Source organism: Hyperoodon ampullatus (genome assembly GCF_949752795.1).
Source record: "Hyperoodon ampullatus genome assembly, chromosome: 3".
Classification (NCBI taxonomy): domain Eukaryota; kingdom Metazoa; phylum Chordata; class Mammalia; order Artiodactyla; family Ziphiidae; genus Hyperoodon; species Hyperoodon ampullatus.
This window is the reverse complement of record NC_136916.1, coordinates 175,005,977-175,025,964: the sequence shown is the minus strand read 5'-3', so window position 1 is coordinate 175,025,964 and position 19,988 is coordinate 175,005,977. Positions and strand designations below refer to the sequence as shown.

General features: G+C 48.2%; 1 protein-coding gene across 3 annotated transcripts in view; it reads right to left on the bottom strand.

Annotated features, from left to right (window-relative positions):
• Positions 1-19,988, bottom strand: part of EVL (Enah/Vasp-like) — a 165,362-nt gene that overhangs the window by 57,045 nt on the left and 88,329 nt on the right. For all 3 annotated transcript variants that reach the window (XM_079700343.1, XM_079700344.1, XM_079700342.1), the window contains exon 2: positions 5,328-5,496. In XM_079700343.1, coding sequence (XP_079556469.1) covers positions 5,328-5,496 — 169 coding nt within the window. The remainder of the gene's footprint in view (positions 1-5,327; positions 5,497-19,988) is intronic.

Here is a 19,988-nt window from a genome sequence, read left to right as displayed (position 1 = left end):
TGTATGTACGTATGTGTGTGTGTATGTATATATATTCTCCCTGCTTGTAGCTTGCCTTTTCACTCTCTTAATGGGGCCTTTTAACAAAGAAAACTCCTTAAATTTAAAGAAGTCCAACTTAATTTTTTTTCTTTTACAGTTAATGCTTTGTGTGTCCCGTTCAAGGTCATAAAGATATTTTCCCGTATTTTCCCCTCAATATAATGAAGATATTTTCCTGAATTTTCTTCTAGATACTTTATTGATTTACTTTGCATATTTAGGTTGATTTTTAATTAATTTGGGGGTATAGTGTGAACTAGGGGTAAAGTTTTTTTTTTTCATATTGATATCTGATGGTTCTGGTATCATTTGTTGAAAAGACCATCTTTAGCCCACTGAGTGCAACGGGGCTTTGTCATAAATCCAGTGACCATATATATATGTGGGTCTATCTAGACTCTTTTTTTCAAAAAAAAACTAAAACATTTTGCTTTTCTCTATTGTGTATCTGCTTTCTATTTCATTAGATTTTTGGTTTTGCTTTTAATTTTTCCTTCTACTTTTGTTGGTTTAATTTGTTTTTCTTCTAGCTTCTTGAGATAGAAGCTTAGGTCACTGACTTTCAATCATTCTTTTTCTAGACTATGCATTTCTAGCTATACATTTCTCTATATGCCGTGCTTTAGTTGCATCCCACAAGTTTTGCTACACTGCAGTTTCACTACTGTTCTGTTCAAAATATTTTCTAGTTTACATTGTGATTTTTTTTTTTGGTCCTATGGATTATTTAGTAGTATACTGCTTAATTTCTAAACATCTGAAGATTTTCTAGTTATCCTTCTATTACTGATTTCTGGCTTAATTCCTCTGTGGTCAAAGAAAAACTCTGCATGATTTTAATCCTTTTAAATTTGTTGAGATTGGCTTTGTGGCCTAGCATGTAGTCTGTTCTGGTAAATCCTCAATGTACACTTGAGAAGACTGTATATTCTACTGTGGCTGCCTGTAGTTTCTATGAATGTAAATTACGTCAAGTTGGTTAATAATGCTCTTCAAATTTTCTACGTCTACTTCTTTTTGTCTGCTTGTTGAGTCAGTCTCTTGCAGCTATGATTAGAATCTCTGACCAGGCTTCTGGATTCCTTTATTTCTCCCTTTAGATCTGTCCATTTTTGCTTTATATATTTTGAAGATATATTAGATGCCTACAAATTTAGGACTGTTATGTCATCCTTTTCAATTGACTCTTTATCATTAAAAAGGTCCTTTATCTTCACTAAATAATTCTTGCCTTAAAGTCTACTTTGTGTAATATTAATATAGTCACACCATTTTCTTTGGTTAGTGTCTGTTAAGGTTCATCTTTTTCCACTCTTATTACTCTCAACCTGTGTCCTTATCAGCTTTATATTAAACTAATTCTCCAAGCTTTGGTAGGACTAATCTAGACAAATGCTGAAGGATAAAACTTATTTTATTTTTTAACATCTTTATTGGAGTATAATTGCTTTACAATGTTATGTTAGTTGTTGCTGTATAACAAAGTAAATCAGCTATATGTATACATATATCCCTGTATCTTTTCCCTCTTGCATCTCCCTCCCACCCTCCCTATCATACCCCTCTAGGTGGACACAAAGCACCGAGCTGATCTCCCTGTGCTGTGTGGCTACTTCCCACTAGCTATCTATTTTACATTTAGTAGTGTATATATGTCCATGCCACTCTCTCACTTCGTCCCATCTTACCCTTTCCCCTCCCCATGTCCTCAAGTCCATTCTCTACGTTTGCATTTTTATTCCTGTCCTGCCCCTAGGTTCTTCAGAAACTTTTTTTTTTTTTTTAGATTCCATATATATGTGTTAGCATACGGTATTTGTTTTTCTCTTTCTGACTTATTTCACTCTGTATGACAGTCTCTAGGTCCATCCACCTCACTACAAATAACTCAATTTCGTTCTTTTCATGGCTGAGTAATATTCCATTGTATATATGTGCCACATCTTTATCCATTCATCTGTCTATGGACACTTGCTTCCATCTCCTGGTTATTGTAAATAGTGCTGCAATGAACACTGTGGTACATGACTCTTTTTGAATTATGTTTTTCTCAGGGTATATGCCCAGTAGTGGGATTGCTGGGTCATATGGTAATTCTATTTGTAGTTTTTTAAGGAACCTCCATACTGTTCTGCATAGTGGCTGTATCAATTTACATTCCCACCAACAGTGCAAGAGTGTTCCCTTTTCTCCACACCCTCTCCAGCATTTATTGTTTGTAGATTTTTTGATGATGGCCATTGTGACCAGTGTGAGGTGGTACCTCACTGTAGTAAACCTTATTTTAAAAGGTCACACTTCTTGTGTAAGAACCCACAATTAACAATGTCTGCACATGTTTTATTTTGGGAAGTGTGGGAACAAGTGGGAGTGTTTTCCAGTTCTCTTCAAGGAAGACCTTGTAACTCCAAATACTGTCTAACAGGTTTCTGAGTAAGAATAGTCAAGAGCCCTTTACAGAAAAAGAAGCTGATGGTGGGGAATGGTCTTCCTGACCCACATGTTCACCTGGGTCTAAAACTCACAGGATCTACAGGTTGGCAAAGGCCTCTGTGGTCTCATCCAAATGTCTACCCAGTGATGGGACATTCTTCCCAGGATGCTTACCAAATGGCCTGCTGGCTCATGGGCTCACAAAGCAATACAGTCCCTCTTCCGTAGTGTGCTTATAAGAAAGCTCTTCCTTTTATGGAGTTTAAATCTTCTTCATCATAGTATCCACGCAGTATTCCTAGTTCTGTTCTCAGGGCTTCACAGAAAAAGTAAGATTTCTCCTCCACATGGAGAAGGAGCTCTTCAGAGATTTGAAAACTGTGGCCATGCCCCTTTCAGTTTTTCTCTCCTCCAAGTAAATACCTTTTGCTACTTCTTCAACTGTTCCACATATTAATGCTGCTTTCAGACCTCTCACCAGTTTGGACGCCCTCCTCCTTACAGATTCCATTTACGGCACTCAGATTTGGTCCCAAAATTCACGGTAAAGTACAACCAGTGCAGAGCAGGACTATAATACCCCTCCTTCTGGGCCTCTACTTCTATTAATTCAGCCTGAGAGTCACTAACATTTTTAGTGGCCACAACTCATTCTCAACTAAACATCTTTTGGTTTCTTCACCTTTAATGTGAGATTCAGGTTAGAACTTGGCTAATGATACTATAACTTACCAGTCCTTTTCCCCACAAATGATCACCTGGTTTTATGTCCACCTATTTAGCAAAACGGGGGAGACAATTCTTACACCATTATCCTCATGGGGTTACTGGGGGGCTGAAATAATAAACATGAAGAGTGCTATGTAAGCCATAGAGAGCACTGAACATGTAAGATAGCCCCCTCTGGTTATAAGACCAGGAATCTCTGTCTCTCTTAAGATGTCTGACCTTGTAATCCATACTGACTGGAAATCAGACCTGTGAAAATCCATATTTTCTCCTGGGTCCATAAAACTTATTATGGACCAGGTTTCCTGCCACTTTCTCTAATACCTTGGTTTACTGAGAATCTCTTTTTGTGTTCCTGGCTAATGTGTCCCACCCACCTGGGCAGAGTTGCAACCATGTTCCAGGAGCCTGTGTGATGAACGTGTAATTCCAACTGGAAGGCTATGTTGGTAACTTCTCCATCAGGTCCCAGAAGATCTCTAAGTCAGAGGCAACAGAGTCTCTCTGAGTTTCCCCAGGAGATCACTGAGGACTGCTGCTAGTCCCTCCCTGAATGCAGGAAAGGTCTCCTCCCAAATGAGCCCCAACATGTGCTTTCCTCTGAAGGAAGCTGAGGCTTCCGAGAACAAGGTTCACGTTGGTTCCCACACACCATGGTATATTCCTAGTGCACTGCAGTGCAACCAAGAGGCATGAAGAGAATGGAAAACTTGTCATAATAAAATCAGCCACTTAGGGAACACCCACTATGATTCAGGAACTGCATGAGATAATGGGCCTTATGTCAAAGGCGAGTACCAGGGTGGAACTGCCCTGTCTGTCAGGGAAATGTGTGAGATGTTTTTGGTTGTCGCTATAGTTGGGGCTAAAGGTGTTATAAATCCTGCAGCATATGGTGCAGTGTGCCTCTGAAAGGCAGAGCTAGAATCAGTGAACTAGAAGAACAGGGAAGCAGCTTCTAGAAGGTTTTTAGAATAACCTGCTTATCCGTAAGGCTCATCAACAAGGGACAGGGATGCCCCTGAAGGTACCCAGAGTTCCAGGTCAGAAAGACCACCTTTGATCAGGGGTTCTGAAGTGAGGAGGTCCCTTTTAGCCACAAGAATCTGAAATTTAATAGGACTATTTTGGCAAAAGCAGAAACCCATTCAATAGGCAACACACTAAAAACGGAGTCCTCAGTTTCTGTTCTCTCTTTTCTATTTGCGAACACGATGATTCTTGCAAAGATAGAAGCAAACCTGCTGCTCAACTCAGCCAAGGGCTGACTGACAAAGGCTGCCTATTTAAGGCAGAGGTGTTCATAAATGCTAAACCACAGATCTGCTAATTTCACTGCTGGAAAATGTCCCTGTCCATCTCTAAGAAGAGAGCTGGAGGGAGAGCCTGAAGCCCTAACAAGGTCACTGTGCTGAAGCCACACGAGCCCTTTCTCCACGTCTCTATTTCAGTCCATGACACGTCAGATCACTCTGTCTGAGTTATGTGTACACGACTACCCCAGACATAGGTGGATTACCTTGTATTTACTGGCACAGGTACTTACCAGGTACACTCACAAACTATCTCATCTCATTTGTCCAGGATGTACTATTATGGAGATGAATGATCCCAGATTCTTTAAATCATCTTGATATTCCCCCCAAAGTAAGACTTAGGGGGTTGGTGGACCAAAAATCTTCACAGCTCTATTACTTATGGGTACGCAGGCAGAGAATACTACTAACACGTTCGTACAATATATTTTTCAAAGCTGTTTCACATCTACTATTTTATTTATATTCTAATATGACAATAATACAGTGAGGCAGGCAGGGTGTGGATTACTGCCTGTGTAAGACAGCTGTGAAAAATGAAGTTCAGAAAAGATAGTTCGCTCAAGGTCTTACACGTTGGATAGGAGGCTACAGAGCCAGACACTGAACCCAGACCTCTGACTCTAAATCGTGACCTTGCTGTTCTCTGACCATTGTTCACCAGTGTGTGTGTATGTGTGCGTGTGTGGTGTGTGAGGTGTGTGAGGTGTGTGTGTGAGGTGTGTGTGTGTGAGGTGTGTGTGGTGTGTGTGTGTGAGGTGTGTGTGTGAGGTGTGTGTGGGGACGGCCTGTCACCCCAGCACTCACCTGCTGATCCTGAAGCTTGACTCCCACGACTCTGAAGGTGTTGCTGGCAGTGTTGTGGTAGATGTTGATCCGGCTGAATCCCTGCTGGCCAGGTTTGATTGGTACCCACTTCTTACTGGTGTCATCGTAGACCATCACGGAAGCCCGGGCTTGGCAGATACTCTGTTCGCTGCAGACCAAGAGAAAACGTTAAGCGTCAGCCTCAGTTACAAGGGATGGAGGCTGGCTTTGTCCTTTTCTGAAACAGAGGCCAACTGCCGCTTGACACAAAGGAACTTCCTAGTTGCCAGAGCTTCCAACTGTCTGTGGAAGGGCCGCTCTGTGAGGTGATAAGTTTTGACTCTCCAAAGACCAGGGGGAGTGGTGGACAGGAGGTTCTATGTCAAAGTTTGTTTTGTTTTTTTTTGAGGTATGCGGGCCTCTCACTGCTGTGGCCTCTCCCGTTGCGGAGCACAGGCTCCGGACGCGCAGGCTCAGCGGCCATGGCTCACGGGCCCAGCCGCTCCGCGGCATGTGGGATCTTCCCGGACTGGGTTATGAACCCGTGTCCCCTGCATCGGCAGGCAGACTCTCAACCATTGTGCCACCAGGGAAGCCCCTATGCCAAAGTTTTTGATAGCATGGAAGAGACTCCCAGCTTCTTTCAGGGGAAAAGGTGCTTGAATTAGAAAGGAATTACAGCTATAATTTGCCAACTGTCCACGATATTCCAGGCACGGTGTTAAATAAGGCAATGCACTAAAGCACATAAGCTTCGCAACTTATGAAGCAGCCATTTATTTCCCCCATTTTGTAGATGACAAAAGAGTGGCTCAGAGACTTGGAAAGATTTATACAAACTCACATAGGTACTCAGTGATTTTATCTGGGATTTCCAACCTGTTCTGTCTGGCTCTAGAATACATGATACAGATAATATTCTCCACAACACCCAACAAAATGCTCAATTTATGATAGTACGATAGTGTGGCTTCACACATGCTATGTAGACAATAACATGACTAGGTGATCTTCTAAAGAAAAGAGAGATGAAAATCAAAATGAATAGATGGTCCACCCTGCTTCAATGGAGACATTTCCAAGCAAATTCCCCTGTTCAGCATATGACAGAAAACCAGGGAAGAAGCAAAAGAAGCACCCGGAGAGAGAAGATAGTCCTCACTGAAGTCAGCACACTGCAACTCCTGCCACAGCACGCAGGGCAAGTCTCCCGGAGCCCACCGGCCTCTGCATTTACATATAAGCCTAATAATCTTAAACATTTACTTTCTCAGTCTCTAGTATATTAGAATCCCCCAATTAAAAAGGTAAGACGGGCTTCCCTGGTGGCGCAAGTGGTTGAGAGTTCGCCTGCTGATGCAGGGGACATGGGTTCGTGCCCCGGTCCGGGAAGATCCCACATGCCGCGGAGCGGCTGGGCCTGTGAGCCATGGCCGCTGAGCCTGTGCGTCCGGAGCCTGTGCTCTGCAACGGGAGAGGCCACAGCAGTGAGAGCTGCGTACCGCAAAAAAAAGAAAGAAACACAGGGCTTCCCTGGTGGCGCACTGGTTGAGAGTCCGCCTGCCAATGCAGGGGACACGGGTTCGCGCTCTGGTCCGGGAAGATCCCACATGCCGCGGAGCGGCTGGGCCCGTGAGCCATGGCCGCTGAGCCTGTGTGTCCGGAGCCTGTGCTCTGCAATGGGAGAGGCCACAACAGTGAGAGGCCTGCGTACCGCAAAAAAAAAAAAAAAAGGTAAGACGTGGTTGTCAAAGGTAGGCACACCAACAGCAGCGAGGCAGTGGCTGTTAGCGGAAAGGGCGGCTGAAGAATTAGAAACGGAAAGTTAAAGCCCAGCAAGTCGGCGCCAATTTATACAGAAGTGAAAGTGTGTGTAACTGTGATAATTGTGATGATGAGACCAAGCAGTCGGGAGAAAGTCACAGCCCGTTCCCTTCACCATATCTAAGAGGGCAGGGAAACCAAATATTCGGAGAAGTTCTCTCCCCGGTCCCAGTGGTCACCAGGTGACAAAATGATGGTTTTCAGGAGACTGGCCCTGAGGGACCTGGAAACCTCAACTCGGCTTAGGCAGCCTGCCTGAGGGCTCCCGCGGGCTGAGCTTCCCCGGGACCCGGCTGCCCTACGACTCCAAGACGGTGGAGGAGCCATGTACAGATGATTACCATCTTAGCAACAATTCTGGGTATGTGCACACACAAACCTGTCCGTACATATTCCCTCACTTCACGTTACACGAATCCCTACGTACATTTGATGGCTGTCCAGCTAATGACTTCGCGTGCCAGCGCTCTCAGACCCACTCCAAAGGCCTACGCTGTTCCGCCTCAATCCTTCAGCTGGCCCCTCAGCTCTGCTCGAGGGTGCAGGAGTCTGGGGTATACTGGACGTCAGCCGTCCAAGCCCTGTGCTGAAGCTCCTTCTGTGGACCCATGTACTGGGAGTGAATTATATGGGTTTTGTTGTGCAATTGTGCTACATTTTTTTCTCATAATTCATTATTCATTCAACAAATAATTAAGGGGAAATCAATGATGAGCCGAGCAGGCATGGGCTTCCCCAGAAGACGGCCATATCATACTGGCGGGGAGAAAAAAGAAAAACAAAAAGAAAACCAAACACAGCACTATGCTTTGCCTTCTCTGAGCTCTGAGCCCGAAACCATGTATCTTCTACGAGAATATTAGGAGGAGTTGCCGCTCCCTGAGCTGAGTCTTTGGGGCCCTGTCCTCATGAAGTCGAAGGTAGGAATCAGAGTAAACTGTACACAGAATTAGACAGACCTTGGTTCAGATCAAGTCAGAGTCCCACACCGATATAAACTAATTACTAATCAAGTTCTGGGCTAAGTTGTGTCACTGACTGCTACTCTCACGCACGTAGGCGCTCATGGTGACCGTGGGCAAGTAGGTGTGTGCTCTGAACGCTGGCTCAGGAGCTGGGAGAGATCCTGAGACGTGGCACAGTGTTAGGTAACAAAGCACAGACTCGATTAAGTCAGAGGGAACTGAGCCAAAATCCCAGGCGGAGCGCTTACTGGCATGTGACACAGAAGCCCTTGAGATGCCTCTGGGGGAGCAAACCAGGAAGGAACCGTGTGGTAGAGTCCCTGTGCGAAGGCCATGGAGCGCCGCCCTTCTGATCACCTTCAAACGAGCCTGTTCCGGAGCAGAGCTGACCAGTGGTCCCAGCTGCTGCCCTCTGGACGCCCACCACGTCTGCACAGAGGCCACATTCTCTGGGCCACTCTCCGCCCATGACCCAACGGCGGCAGGGATGGCTGGCCCACGCGGGGCGCCTCCCCAGGGGAAACCTCATCAGCCAGGCCCACATTTTCTCGGAACTGTGCTGTGGGCTGAGACGCTTCCTACTCAGCCCTTCTTGCTCCTTCTCCTCCTGCAGACGTCAGACCTGCATCTCGGCTCTCCAGGCCCCTCCGCTCCCTCCATCCTTCACTGACCTTCTGATAAATCCCTGGTATCTAACTGTCCTGGGGGTCTTGGTGTCTGCTTTTGGAAGACCCAAAGGAACACGGCCTGCACGGTGCAGGCTCCCTGAGGGCAGGGACACAAGGGTCTCATTCTCCACTACCTCCAGAACCCGGCAGAGGGCAGGGGCCTGATGACTGCTCCCTTTGAAGAGAGCTCTGCAGAGGACCCAGCCCCTCTCCTGCTCAGCACAGCACGCCTCCTAAAGCAGCCCGAAGAGCACGCCGAGCCTCTGAATGGAACGGCTGGCAACAGGGAACTCTGTTCTCCAAAGCAGTCTGTTGGTTGTGGAATGGTTTGAGTTGTCCTTGCTCTGAGGGTCAGCCCACTCCCTGACCTCCAGAGGTACAAAGGGGTTCTGGACAGCTCTGCCAGTCTAGTGGACAACTGAAGGAACACCTTGGCTCTGCCGTCCACCATTCACACAACACAGCTACAGGCCCCCGTGCCACCCCAGTGGTCTCCACCTGTCACATGTTCTCTTAGGATCTGGGTATGATACTCTTGTCTTCGTCTGACAAGCACAGATGCCAGTGAGTCAAAAAACATTTAGTGATGCAGAGATGCATATGACAGTCTCTGCTCACAGCTACTCAGGAAATAAGACAAATAATTACACACCTTACTCAGCCTGGAGGCACTGGGGGAACAGGGGAGACTTTCTGAAGAAACTGTGGTGTGGGTTTAAAGCTGAAGAGCTCTCAACCCCAGGCGGGTTCAGGAAGGGGATGTGGGATTCTGGGCGGGGGCGGCCAGCAGCCAGCGAGGCTAGGACAGCGCACTGCGTGTAGAGCCTACCTGGGGCACCACATATACCTCTCGGGGCTGTTCAACGGACATGACACAACAACGGACCCACCACTGTGCTTGCCCCTGCTAGGTGCTTCAACATCAACCGCTGTTTTTTTAAATTGTAATCATAGCCACAGGCTCCCTTTTTGTGTTTTTTTTAGCAGTTTAGGTTCAAACTGAACTTGTGGTTAATCAAAAATCCCTATTTTTGTTCCCATTTGACTAGTGCCTGTCTATCTCTGCTTATTTTATTACCACTAACAAACCCTAAATGCAAGAAAATACTTGTTTACTTAAGATTTGTCTTATTATCCCTTTGGGATTTTTGTTTTGTTTTGCAGGAGTCAGCATTTTATTATTTTTTATTTTTACTGAGATATAATTGACATGTAACATTATATTAGTTTCAGGTGTATAACACAATGATTCAATGTTTATATATATTGCAAAATGATCACCACAGTAAGTCTAGTTAATATCCATCACCACACCTAGTTATGAAAATTTTTTCTTGTGTTTTGTTTTAATAAACTCTTGATTGCTCTCCAGCCTAGACACTGCCTCTGAGCGCCATATATTCACTGTCCTCTCGACACCTCCATTGGGATGAATACACAAACTCTATACTACACGCGCATTTCACAGGCACCAGACACTTCATTTGTCTAAATCAGTTTTTTGAGGAAAGTTAATTTGGTAGACAAACATTAGAACGACTGAACGATTTTTTAAACACATATATACAAAATTCCCTTCACTAAACTGAAAAGGACTATTGCTACCCCTACCCCCCAGCCCTGGCCCTGTACAACTTGCGCCAAAGCTGGTCCTCCTGAGGGCTCATCTCGGACAGGCTGCCTTCACGCGAGCAAACAACCACTGACTAGTGGGAATCGGTCCAATATGCCGTTTGGTTGGTTTCACATGGTGCTGAGCTGCCAGGCTGATGGTCTTTTGCCCCCTGGGACCTAACAGGCTGCTCTGAGCTGCAGGTACAAGCAGAGTTTCTCTCCCAGGAGAAGGCTCTTTCAGAGCTAGCAGTCCAATTCCAGTCTCATTTTGGGCTTTTGTATGGGTATTTGTGGGCCCGGCAAAAAAGTCAAGTCTGTAACTTACCTCCCAGTGGCAGGTGAGACATACACTAACAAAGCTGGGACAGCCCTTTTGTCAGGACCTTAGAGGAGGAAGACGGCATCCTCTGGGCCTCAGTTTCCTCATCTGTACAAGGCTAGTCTGACCCCAGGGCCCCCCTCAGACAGCCATGCGTTCGTGCTGAGCTCTGCCCATAAGCCCAGCCCCAGGCCAGCAGTCAGTGTCTTGTCACTGGTTCAGCAGTTAATTTTTCTAGGCTATACATCAGAGACCACTACTGAATCCCTGTTGAAATCTCTCACTTAAAAAGAAAAAGAGCAAACACACCCCAAACTTTCTGCATGTAACTGTGAAACATACTCACAGATATTCCTGGACTTGACATAAGAAACCACTGATGCACTTGTGGATAAAACGAATACACGGGAAAACACAGTGAAGGTAGCCTGAAGTCAGTCCCCACCTCTGCTTCTGTCTGTTCCTTCTGGAAAAGTGCAGCTTCCACGTCCCACCAGCTGTTGGACTCCTGCCCCGCCGCTCCCTACGTGACCGGGAATGAGGTCTCCGAACCTCTCTCGGGCTTGCGGTGACACCCCATCCTGGCCACGCTCTTTCCCATGCACAGTGAATGTGGAATCCTTTCCACTCTACAAATACCTTTCGGGGCTTTTCCAGGCATTTACTACAAAAATCTGAAGGACAGAGTGTAATTTCATAAAGTAAGGGCAAAAAGGCGCAAAGCCAAAAAGGGAACAGGGCCAATGAAGAGAGGCTCCTTGGAAAACTAAGTCCAGGGTTGAGCCTGGAACCTGAACAGCACTTGGACCTGTAAGAAGAACCGGCCCCCGCAGCACTGAGCTCATCTCTGCCTCTCACCGAAGCTCTTGCCTGGCCGTCCTGCTTCTCAATACCTGCATCAACATCCGTCTGCCCCATGAGACGGTGAGCTCCTTGAAGGCAGGGGCTCTATTGCTTTCCCCTTCGTAAATCTGGCCCCTCGTGTGTTGCAGACACTACAAACTGTTGAATACATGACTCTCTACCTGTGAATAAGTGCATTTATGACCGCGTGCCCATGGGAACAGTCCATCTACAATCCGACTCCGCTGATCCTCAGAGAGACTAGCTGCCAAATGAAAGCCTCGGTCACAGAGCACCGTCCGGTCACCGCGGCCTGGGATCTGACCGTCAGGAGACCGCAGTGCTGAGGGGGCGCCTCCTGAGAGTGAGGCTCCCAGGAGGCCAGCTGGAGACACAGACCCGCCGCTCTGGGAAAGTGCAGGCCGCCTTCTCGGGGGTGCTCTGGAGGGTCAGCCTAGGAGCGCGCTCTGTCGCCTGGATCGCACCTCACCCTCCCCGCCAGCACTGGCCCAACCCAATGCCCAGCTCGGCCGCTCCCTTCAGACGGAACAAGTCGTCACACTCTGTCCTGAAGGCTGATCTTGTCGGCCCGGCAGGACCGGGAACCCAGGTTTGCCTGGGACTGAGGCGTTTCCCGGGAGGTGGGGCAGGACACTCAGCGCTAAACCAGGATGGTCCCAGGCAAAGCAGAGGGAGTGGTCACCCTACTGGGAGCCTCCTCTCCCTCTCCACAATAACCATCACGGGAGTAAGTACCTAACAGACATCCACTGAATGTGAGTTTGGCTGATGTAAGGTGACACGAGCTGGCACCACTCCCTGCTCCCAGCTGCTACCTCTCTAGCTCTCGTTTTCTCTTCGTCAAGCTGAGAAATATGATACCTGGCCAGACAGACCTGCAAAACAGTGGCAGGTACAGTAAGTGGCATGAGGAAAAGCTACCCAGCATCTTCTTCGTGGGGTGGGCCATCACCCTGCGAGGAGCAGGCACTCAGGAGAGTAAGTGGGCAAAGCAGGGCTCGGAGACCTGGTGTGGGAGATACCCCCGCAGCACAGCCTCTGCCCTCCGTGGGCAAGCCTCCGCCCTGGGGCTCTCGGCAAAGGCACGACTCAACGGCCTGCGTGCTACGACCTGAACGCCCAAGGTGGCTCTCCAGCTCACACTCAGGAGCCTCTGACCTTAGTTTTCTCCTTAGAGGTTAAAAGAATAAGGGGTGAGGGCAGCTCCAATGCGGATACAGAAGGCGCCTCACACTGGCTTCACCTCAAGTCTTACCTCATGCAGATGTGCTGTTTACTTGAGCCAGTATGTCCCTTGTTCAAGACGACTTCTCTTTCCTACATCCACAGTTTGCATCTCACCTTTCTCAGCTCAGTGCCACTGCCTTCAGGAAACACCTATCCGTTCCCTGCCACTGTCCTGAAGGTCTGCTGATTTTCTCTCTCCCCCATGAGGCAGGTTTCTTGTGGTTGGTTTAAAGATGTTGTTCATCTCTGTAGCTCCAATAACTGGGACCTGCTGGATGCTCAGTAATTATCTCTGAATACATGCCTGCTTTTGAGTTGTGCCTAGCTCTGCCAGGTATCATACTTCTCAGCCTTCGAGGATCCATTGGGGTGGGGTGGGGAGGGGGTCACGACCCACCTGAGATCGGGCCACCACTGCTTTCTCTTCCCGCATTAATTTAACAAATAAACCAAGAACACACCCCTTTCACTGAGTACTGACTATGAACCAAATATATCCTCACACCTGGTACTTAGAAAGCAGACCGAGTGTTGAACAGAAGCCATGGCTGCGCCATCAAGGGAAGGTGCACGCGCACAGCCCATGGCGCTCCAGGGGTGCAGAGTGCCCGCGGCAGAAGGGGAGCTGGCGCGTCTGGCCCAGGGTGGGGGTGCGTGCGTCTCGGGCAGAGTGCCCGGTGTTCCTGGCCATCACCCTGGGCCGCCCGTTACTTCTCAACACGCACACATGCCAGGGGAACCAGGAAGCCCGCACCAGGCGCACTGGCACTGCATCCCAATCCAGGGACCACGGAACAGGGATGGAAACACAGCCCTGTCAGAGCCGAGAAGCATTTGGAAGGAACTCTTTAGATGCAGGAGTCAGGCCAAGTGAAGGGGGCAAGTTTACCAATGTCCCACAGCTAATATGCGGGAGGCCGGGACTAGACTGCAGACCCCTTTCTGCTACACGATAGGGCTTCTCTGCCTCCTGAATAAAGCATTTTTACCACATGCAAGTTTTCTCTTGTCATTTTTTTCTGAACCATTTGACAGTTCCAGATATCATGATACATCAATCCTAAGGTTTATACATTTCTTTAAAATAAGAATGTTCTAATATATAACTTAAACACCATTATTACATCTAAGAAAATTAGTAATTTACTAATAGATCCAATACAGAGCCCATATTAAAAGTTACCCAAGTTTCCCCAAAATGTTTTGATTTTTTATAGATCTAGGATCCGCTCATGCATTACATTTGGTTGTGTTGTCAGCTTACTCTCTTTTAAGCTAGAATGTTAGGCCATACTTTTTTCCTGTTTTTCGCTGATATTGATTTTTGTGTGTGTGAAGAGATCAGGCCAATTGTGTTGGAGGCCGTCCCCATCCTGGATTGTTTCCTCGTGACTAAATTCAGGGTAAATAGGAAGAACACAACACAGGTGGTAGTGGGCATCTATTCTATCACATCACATCGGGCAGCACACTCAGGCGCCTTCTCTTTGAGATGCAAGCTTGTCTACGGGAGCAGATGCCAGATCTCTCCAATGGAAAGGTACCTTTCTTCCTGGTAATGAGTAAATCCCCTATAGGGTGACCTTTTTTCCTCTTAATGGAAACAGGCCTGAAACAGGTTGGTGTTTTGTTCTAAACTTAAAATGTTATTCTGAAACAGTTCACGCCTGTGAGAAGTAGGTGCCCATGATCCCACCACTCAGGCCAGGAAATGTGATGTCATCTCAGAAAGCTGTTTAGCTCGAGAGGCCCCTGCATCCCAGTGCCCTCCTCTCGACCAGTGGGAGCCACCATCCTGAACTGGGTGCTTACCAATTCTGTGCATGCCTTTCATAGTACAATCACATAATGGACTATTTTACAGGAGTGGTTCTCAAACTTTTTTGGTCTCAGGACCCCTGTACGCCCGTATAAATTACTGAAGATGGCAGCTAATTATTAAAGAAATGCAAATCAAAACTACAATGAGGTACCACCTTATACCAGTCAGAATGGCCATCATTAAAAAGTCTACAAATAACAAATGCTGGGGAGGGTGTGGAGAAAAGGGAACCCTCCTACACCGCTGGCGGGAATGTAAATTGGTGCGGCCACTATGGAAAACAGTATGAAGGTTCCTCAAAAAACTAAAAACAGAATTACCATATGATCCTGCAATCCCACTCCTGGGCATATATCTGGACAAAACTATAATTCAAAAAGATACACGTACCCCTATGTTCACAGCAGCACTATTTACAATAGCCAAGACATGGAAGCAACCTAAATGTCCATCAACAGATGAATGGATAAAGAAGATGTGGTACCTATCTATATACAATGGAATATTACTCAGCCATAAAAAAGAATGGAACAATGTCATCGGCAGCAACATAGATGGACCTAGAAATTACCCTACTAAGCGAAGTAAGTCAGAAAGAGAAAGACAAATACCATATGATATCACTTATATGTGGAATCTAAAATATAACACAAATGAACATATCTACAAAACAGAAAAAGACTCACAGACATAGAGAACAGACTTGTGGTTGCCAAGGGGGGGAAGGGTGGGGAAGGGAAGAATTGGGAGACCGGGATTAGCAGATGCAAACTAGTTTATATAGGTATATATAGGATGGATAAACAGCAAGGTCCTACTGTATAGCACAGGGAACTATATTCAATATCCTGTGATAAACCATAATTGAGAAGAATATGAAAAAGAATGTATATACATGTATAACTGAATCACTTTGCTGTATAGCAGAAATTAACACAACATTGTAAATCAACTATACTTCAATAAAATAAATTTTAAAAAATTATTGAGGGTGCCAAAAAGCTTCTGTTTATGGAGATTAAGTCTATCTGTATTTACCATATTTGAAATTAAAACTAAGAATTTTAAAAAACACAAGCATACACTTCCTTGGCTGTCACCGTGACAATGTCAACACATGTCATGTAGCCTCTGGAAAATTCCACTTTGCACTCATAAGAGTGAAAAAGGCAAATAATGTCTCAGTATTATTACAAATATAGTTTTGACTCACAGACCCCTAAAAGGGTAGGTCTTCTGATCACATTTTGAGAACTGCTGCATTACAGTAATGAAAACAATAAATTAGATCTGCACAGAATAACATGCATAATCTCAAATGGTGACTAAGCCCCATTTTTGTGAGTGTTAGAATTAAAGAAAGGCTTTGGGTAAATGAAGAATAAATTTGGTATCAAACCCAAATATCTTTTCTTCTACCCAAGTTGGTTGGGAGAGCCAGACTGCCACGTCATGTGCGGTCAAGACTATTTGCCTTTTCTCTGCTCTGATGCCAGTGTCCCGGATGCCTGGACAGCTGGCTCCACTTCTCTGTGAAGTCTAGTGGGATCTGGAACAAATACTCCAACCAACTGTTGAGAGGGCCTGACATCCTTAGGCTGAACCTGTCTCAACCCCTTCCCACACTTTCTCTCGAGGCCACCGATGCAGCCCTTCCCTGGGGGAACCATCTGACAGGCCATGTGGACACGAGGACCACTCCAACTTCAAACATATTTAAATTCCACTCTATGCGTGTGTCCCCAGAGTCTGTGCCTCTGATCACTGTGGGAGTGGAACAGGTTTCAACACAGCCTTGGGACAGCTGCAGAGATCTGGCTGGGCCAAGGACTGGGGCAGTACGTGCACCTCCGAGGGTAAATTAATCACCTGGGAATGAGACCTGGCTAAGCCTCAGCTGACACCCCTGATTATCGGCAGGGCGGTTCGGCTCAGATTCGCATCAGAATAAGTGCGTGCCATCCCCTGGCCACAGAGGCGGGCGCAGACCCTGCCCATGAACAGCTCTAGGCTGGGAGGGGAGGTGGTGAATGAACAGATGACTGACGGAGAGAAGCGTGGGCGCCACAGGAGGGCTGAGGTCTCCCGTCTCCCGTGGTATTAACAGTGGAAAATCGGAGACTACAAAGAAAGACAGAGATCAGGAGCCTTGATTCTAACTCTGACTGTCATTCTGGGCAAGTTCCTCAGCTCGTGATGGAGCCAGGGCTCCCTGTGCGACCAGTCAGTAGTCAGCTGCCTGGGCACAGCCGTCACCACTTATTCCACAGCCCCTCAGAGCTTGAATAAGCAAATGTGGAAGAAGTCCCACGGCCTGGCCACACCACAGTGCCCCCCAGCCCACACCCTTGCCTCTGCTACAGGGTTTGGAAGACCGTCTCTAAGGGCAGCTGTTGTTTCCTTTGACGTCTTGTCCTCACAGGCGAGTGTGAGTCCCGGAAGCTCACAGCCAGACGAGCCCTCAGAGATCATGCTGTCCGTTTGCTGTCCCGGGATGTGTAGCTAAAAGCTTAGCTTTTTTTTTTTTTTTTTTTTGCGGTACACGGGCCTCTCACTGTTGTGGCTTCTCCCCCTGCGGAGCATAGGCTCCGGACGCACAGGCCCAGCAGCCATGGCTCACGGGCCCAGCCGCTCCATGGCACGTGGGATCTTCCCGGACCGGGGCACGAACCCGTGTCCCCTGCATTGGCAGGCAGACTCTCAACCACTGCGCCACCAGGGAAGCCCCAAAGCTTAGCTTTTGAAAAACACAGGAGACCTGGCTTCAAAGCCCAACTCTGCCAAGAGATACCAGTGTGACCTGGAGCAAGCAAGCTAACTTTGCTGACCCCTGTTCTACCAGTGAGATGGGCACAGCAACGTAACACCTCCGAGGATGAGGGTTAAGTACAACACATGTTGAATCGTATCAATACAATTAGCACAGTGCTTGGCATGTAACACTCAAAAAAGGGTACTGCTGCTACTTTTGTCTTTTAAGGGCTCAGGTGTCAAAGTCTAGACTAGCTCTCAACCATCTCCTGCCTCAGGAAGCCCAGGGAACACAACACACTCCCATGAGAAGAACTTAGAGTCCTTATGGGAGTGTTTCTCCACTGCAGACACACTGGATTCTTTGAACAGGAGAAGACAGCGAAGTTTTAAGATGCTCTTCAAATGACTGGGCTACACATCCCGGGACAGCAAACGGACAGCATGATCTCTGAGGGCTCGTCTGGTTGTGAGCTTCCGGGACTCACACTCGCCTGTGAGGACAAGACGTCAAAGGAAACAACAGCTGCCCTTAGAGACAGTCTTCCAAACCCTGTAGCAGAGGCAAGGGTGTGGGCTGGGGGGCACTGTGGTGTGGCCAGGCCGTGGGACTTCTTCCACGTTTGCTTATTCAAGCTCTGAGGGGCTGTGGAATAAGTGGTGACGGCTGTGCCCAGGCAGCTGACTACTGACTGGTCGCACAGGGAGCCCTGGCTCCATCATGAGCTGAGAACACACGAAACAGCCGCTCTCCTGGCTGCTTCTCCAACAGGCCACACTGCGGAGCTCCGCTGGCGGCTCTGGTGGCCCAGCCATCTCCAGTATGATAACGGAAGTAGTTAATTAATCCCAGCAAGTTAATAAATGCGTATCGCTGGGCGCTGTTTTAGGCGCTGAGGATACACTAGTCAGCAAAACACAAAAACCCTCCGCTCTTGAACTTACATCCTTGTGGGGTGGAGACAGGTGACAAACAACAAATTAAAAAGTCATGTAATATGTCAGCAGGTGACAAGTGCATTAGAAAACCAACCAAGCAAGCACAGTAAGGACAGGAGGGAGATGAGGGAAGAGGCTGGAATTACCCGGCCGCACCAGGAAGGGTCAGACGCGTCACTGACGCGTGCGGTCCTCCCGCTGTGACGCGCTGAGTACCCGCTTCGCGCAGCCTCGTCAGCCAACACTTCCTGGGAAGCCGTCCTGCACCGGCTTAACCCCCACCGACCCAGCCAGTATGCAGGCTTGCACCCGGCCTTCCCCGCGTCTGCCCGGGGTTGGGTTTGATTCACTTCCCTCCTTCACACCACCCTGGATCGGGCGGGCAGTCTCAGAGGCTAGACCTCCACAGCACCTCCCGAATCCGGCCACTCTCCTGCTATGCCACTGGCTCCATCACTGGTCCCAGCCGTGGCCTGCCACCCGTGTGACTGCAGCAGCCCCCCTGACGCCTTCCTGCCTCCATTCTTGTCGCACTACAGACCCTTATCCACTCGGTGGCCAGAGTGACTTTTCTTGAAGCTCTATCGGACGTCTTCCCCTTGCGTAACCCCCTCCAGAGGCTTCTCAGGACACGACAAACACAGCCTGGACTCCTTCCGGGCTCCCGGGCTCTGCGTGACGAGGCCTGGCTGCCCCTCCGCCCCACCTCCCTTCACTCTCCCCTTATGTCGCTTCAGCCTCCCCGTTCTTTTCCTGACCTCTGGACGCACCAAGCCGTTCCCGTCTCAGGGTCCTGCCCCTCGCTGTCCCTCCCCGCGTGGCCCCTCCTCATGTTTTCATGCTCAGGTTTGGCGTGGCTGCCTCGTGCCCTCGCCCAGGCCTGGGGGTGAAGGCTGCAGCGGGCGTGAGCAGGGCCCCGCCTCTGCCATCGCTCTAGCTGGCCTTACCGCTTCTCCACGATTTTTCGACCGTGCGCCCACTTCCTACTGCCCCTAGTGCAGTCTCAGGACGTCTGTCTTGCTCCCTCTGTCTCCCTGGCACCGAGAGCAGCCCCTTGGTCCCTTTTAAAACTCAGCCCTGGGACTTCCCTGGTGGTCCAGTGGGTAAGACTCTGCACTCCCAATGCAGGGGGCCTGGGCTCAATCCCTGGTCAGGAACTGGATCCCGCATGCATGCCGCAACTAAGAGTTCGCATGCCACAACTAAGAGCCGGCGTGCTGCAACTAAAAAGATCCCACGTGGCACAACAAAGATCCCTCATGCTGCAGTTAAGACCCAGAGCAGCCAAAAAATAAAAAAAATAAAAAGTAAAAATACAACTCACCCCCATCCTTCAAGTCTACCCGAGACCCCACTTTCTCCCTGAAGTACTTCCTGGCAGCCCCCAACTTCTCAACTCCTGCCGCGCCTCCTGTCTACACTCACCATGGTCTACACTGCACCGGACTAAGGACCTGTGATCCCTTCATTCCTGAGAACGCCGTCTTCCCACTCAACCAGCTCAGGGGCAGGAGTGCAGAGTGTCTGCAACAGGAGACCCGCTCCAGCCTGGGTCTCTCACTTCCTGGGCAACTTACTCCCTGCCTCTCTACCGTGGTTTCTTCCGCTATGAAGTGGGAACAATAAAAGCAATACTTGCCACCTTCAGGATCGCCGTAGGCATTAAAT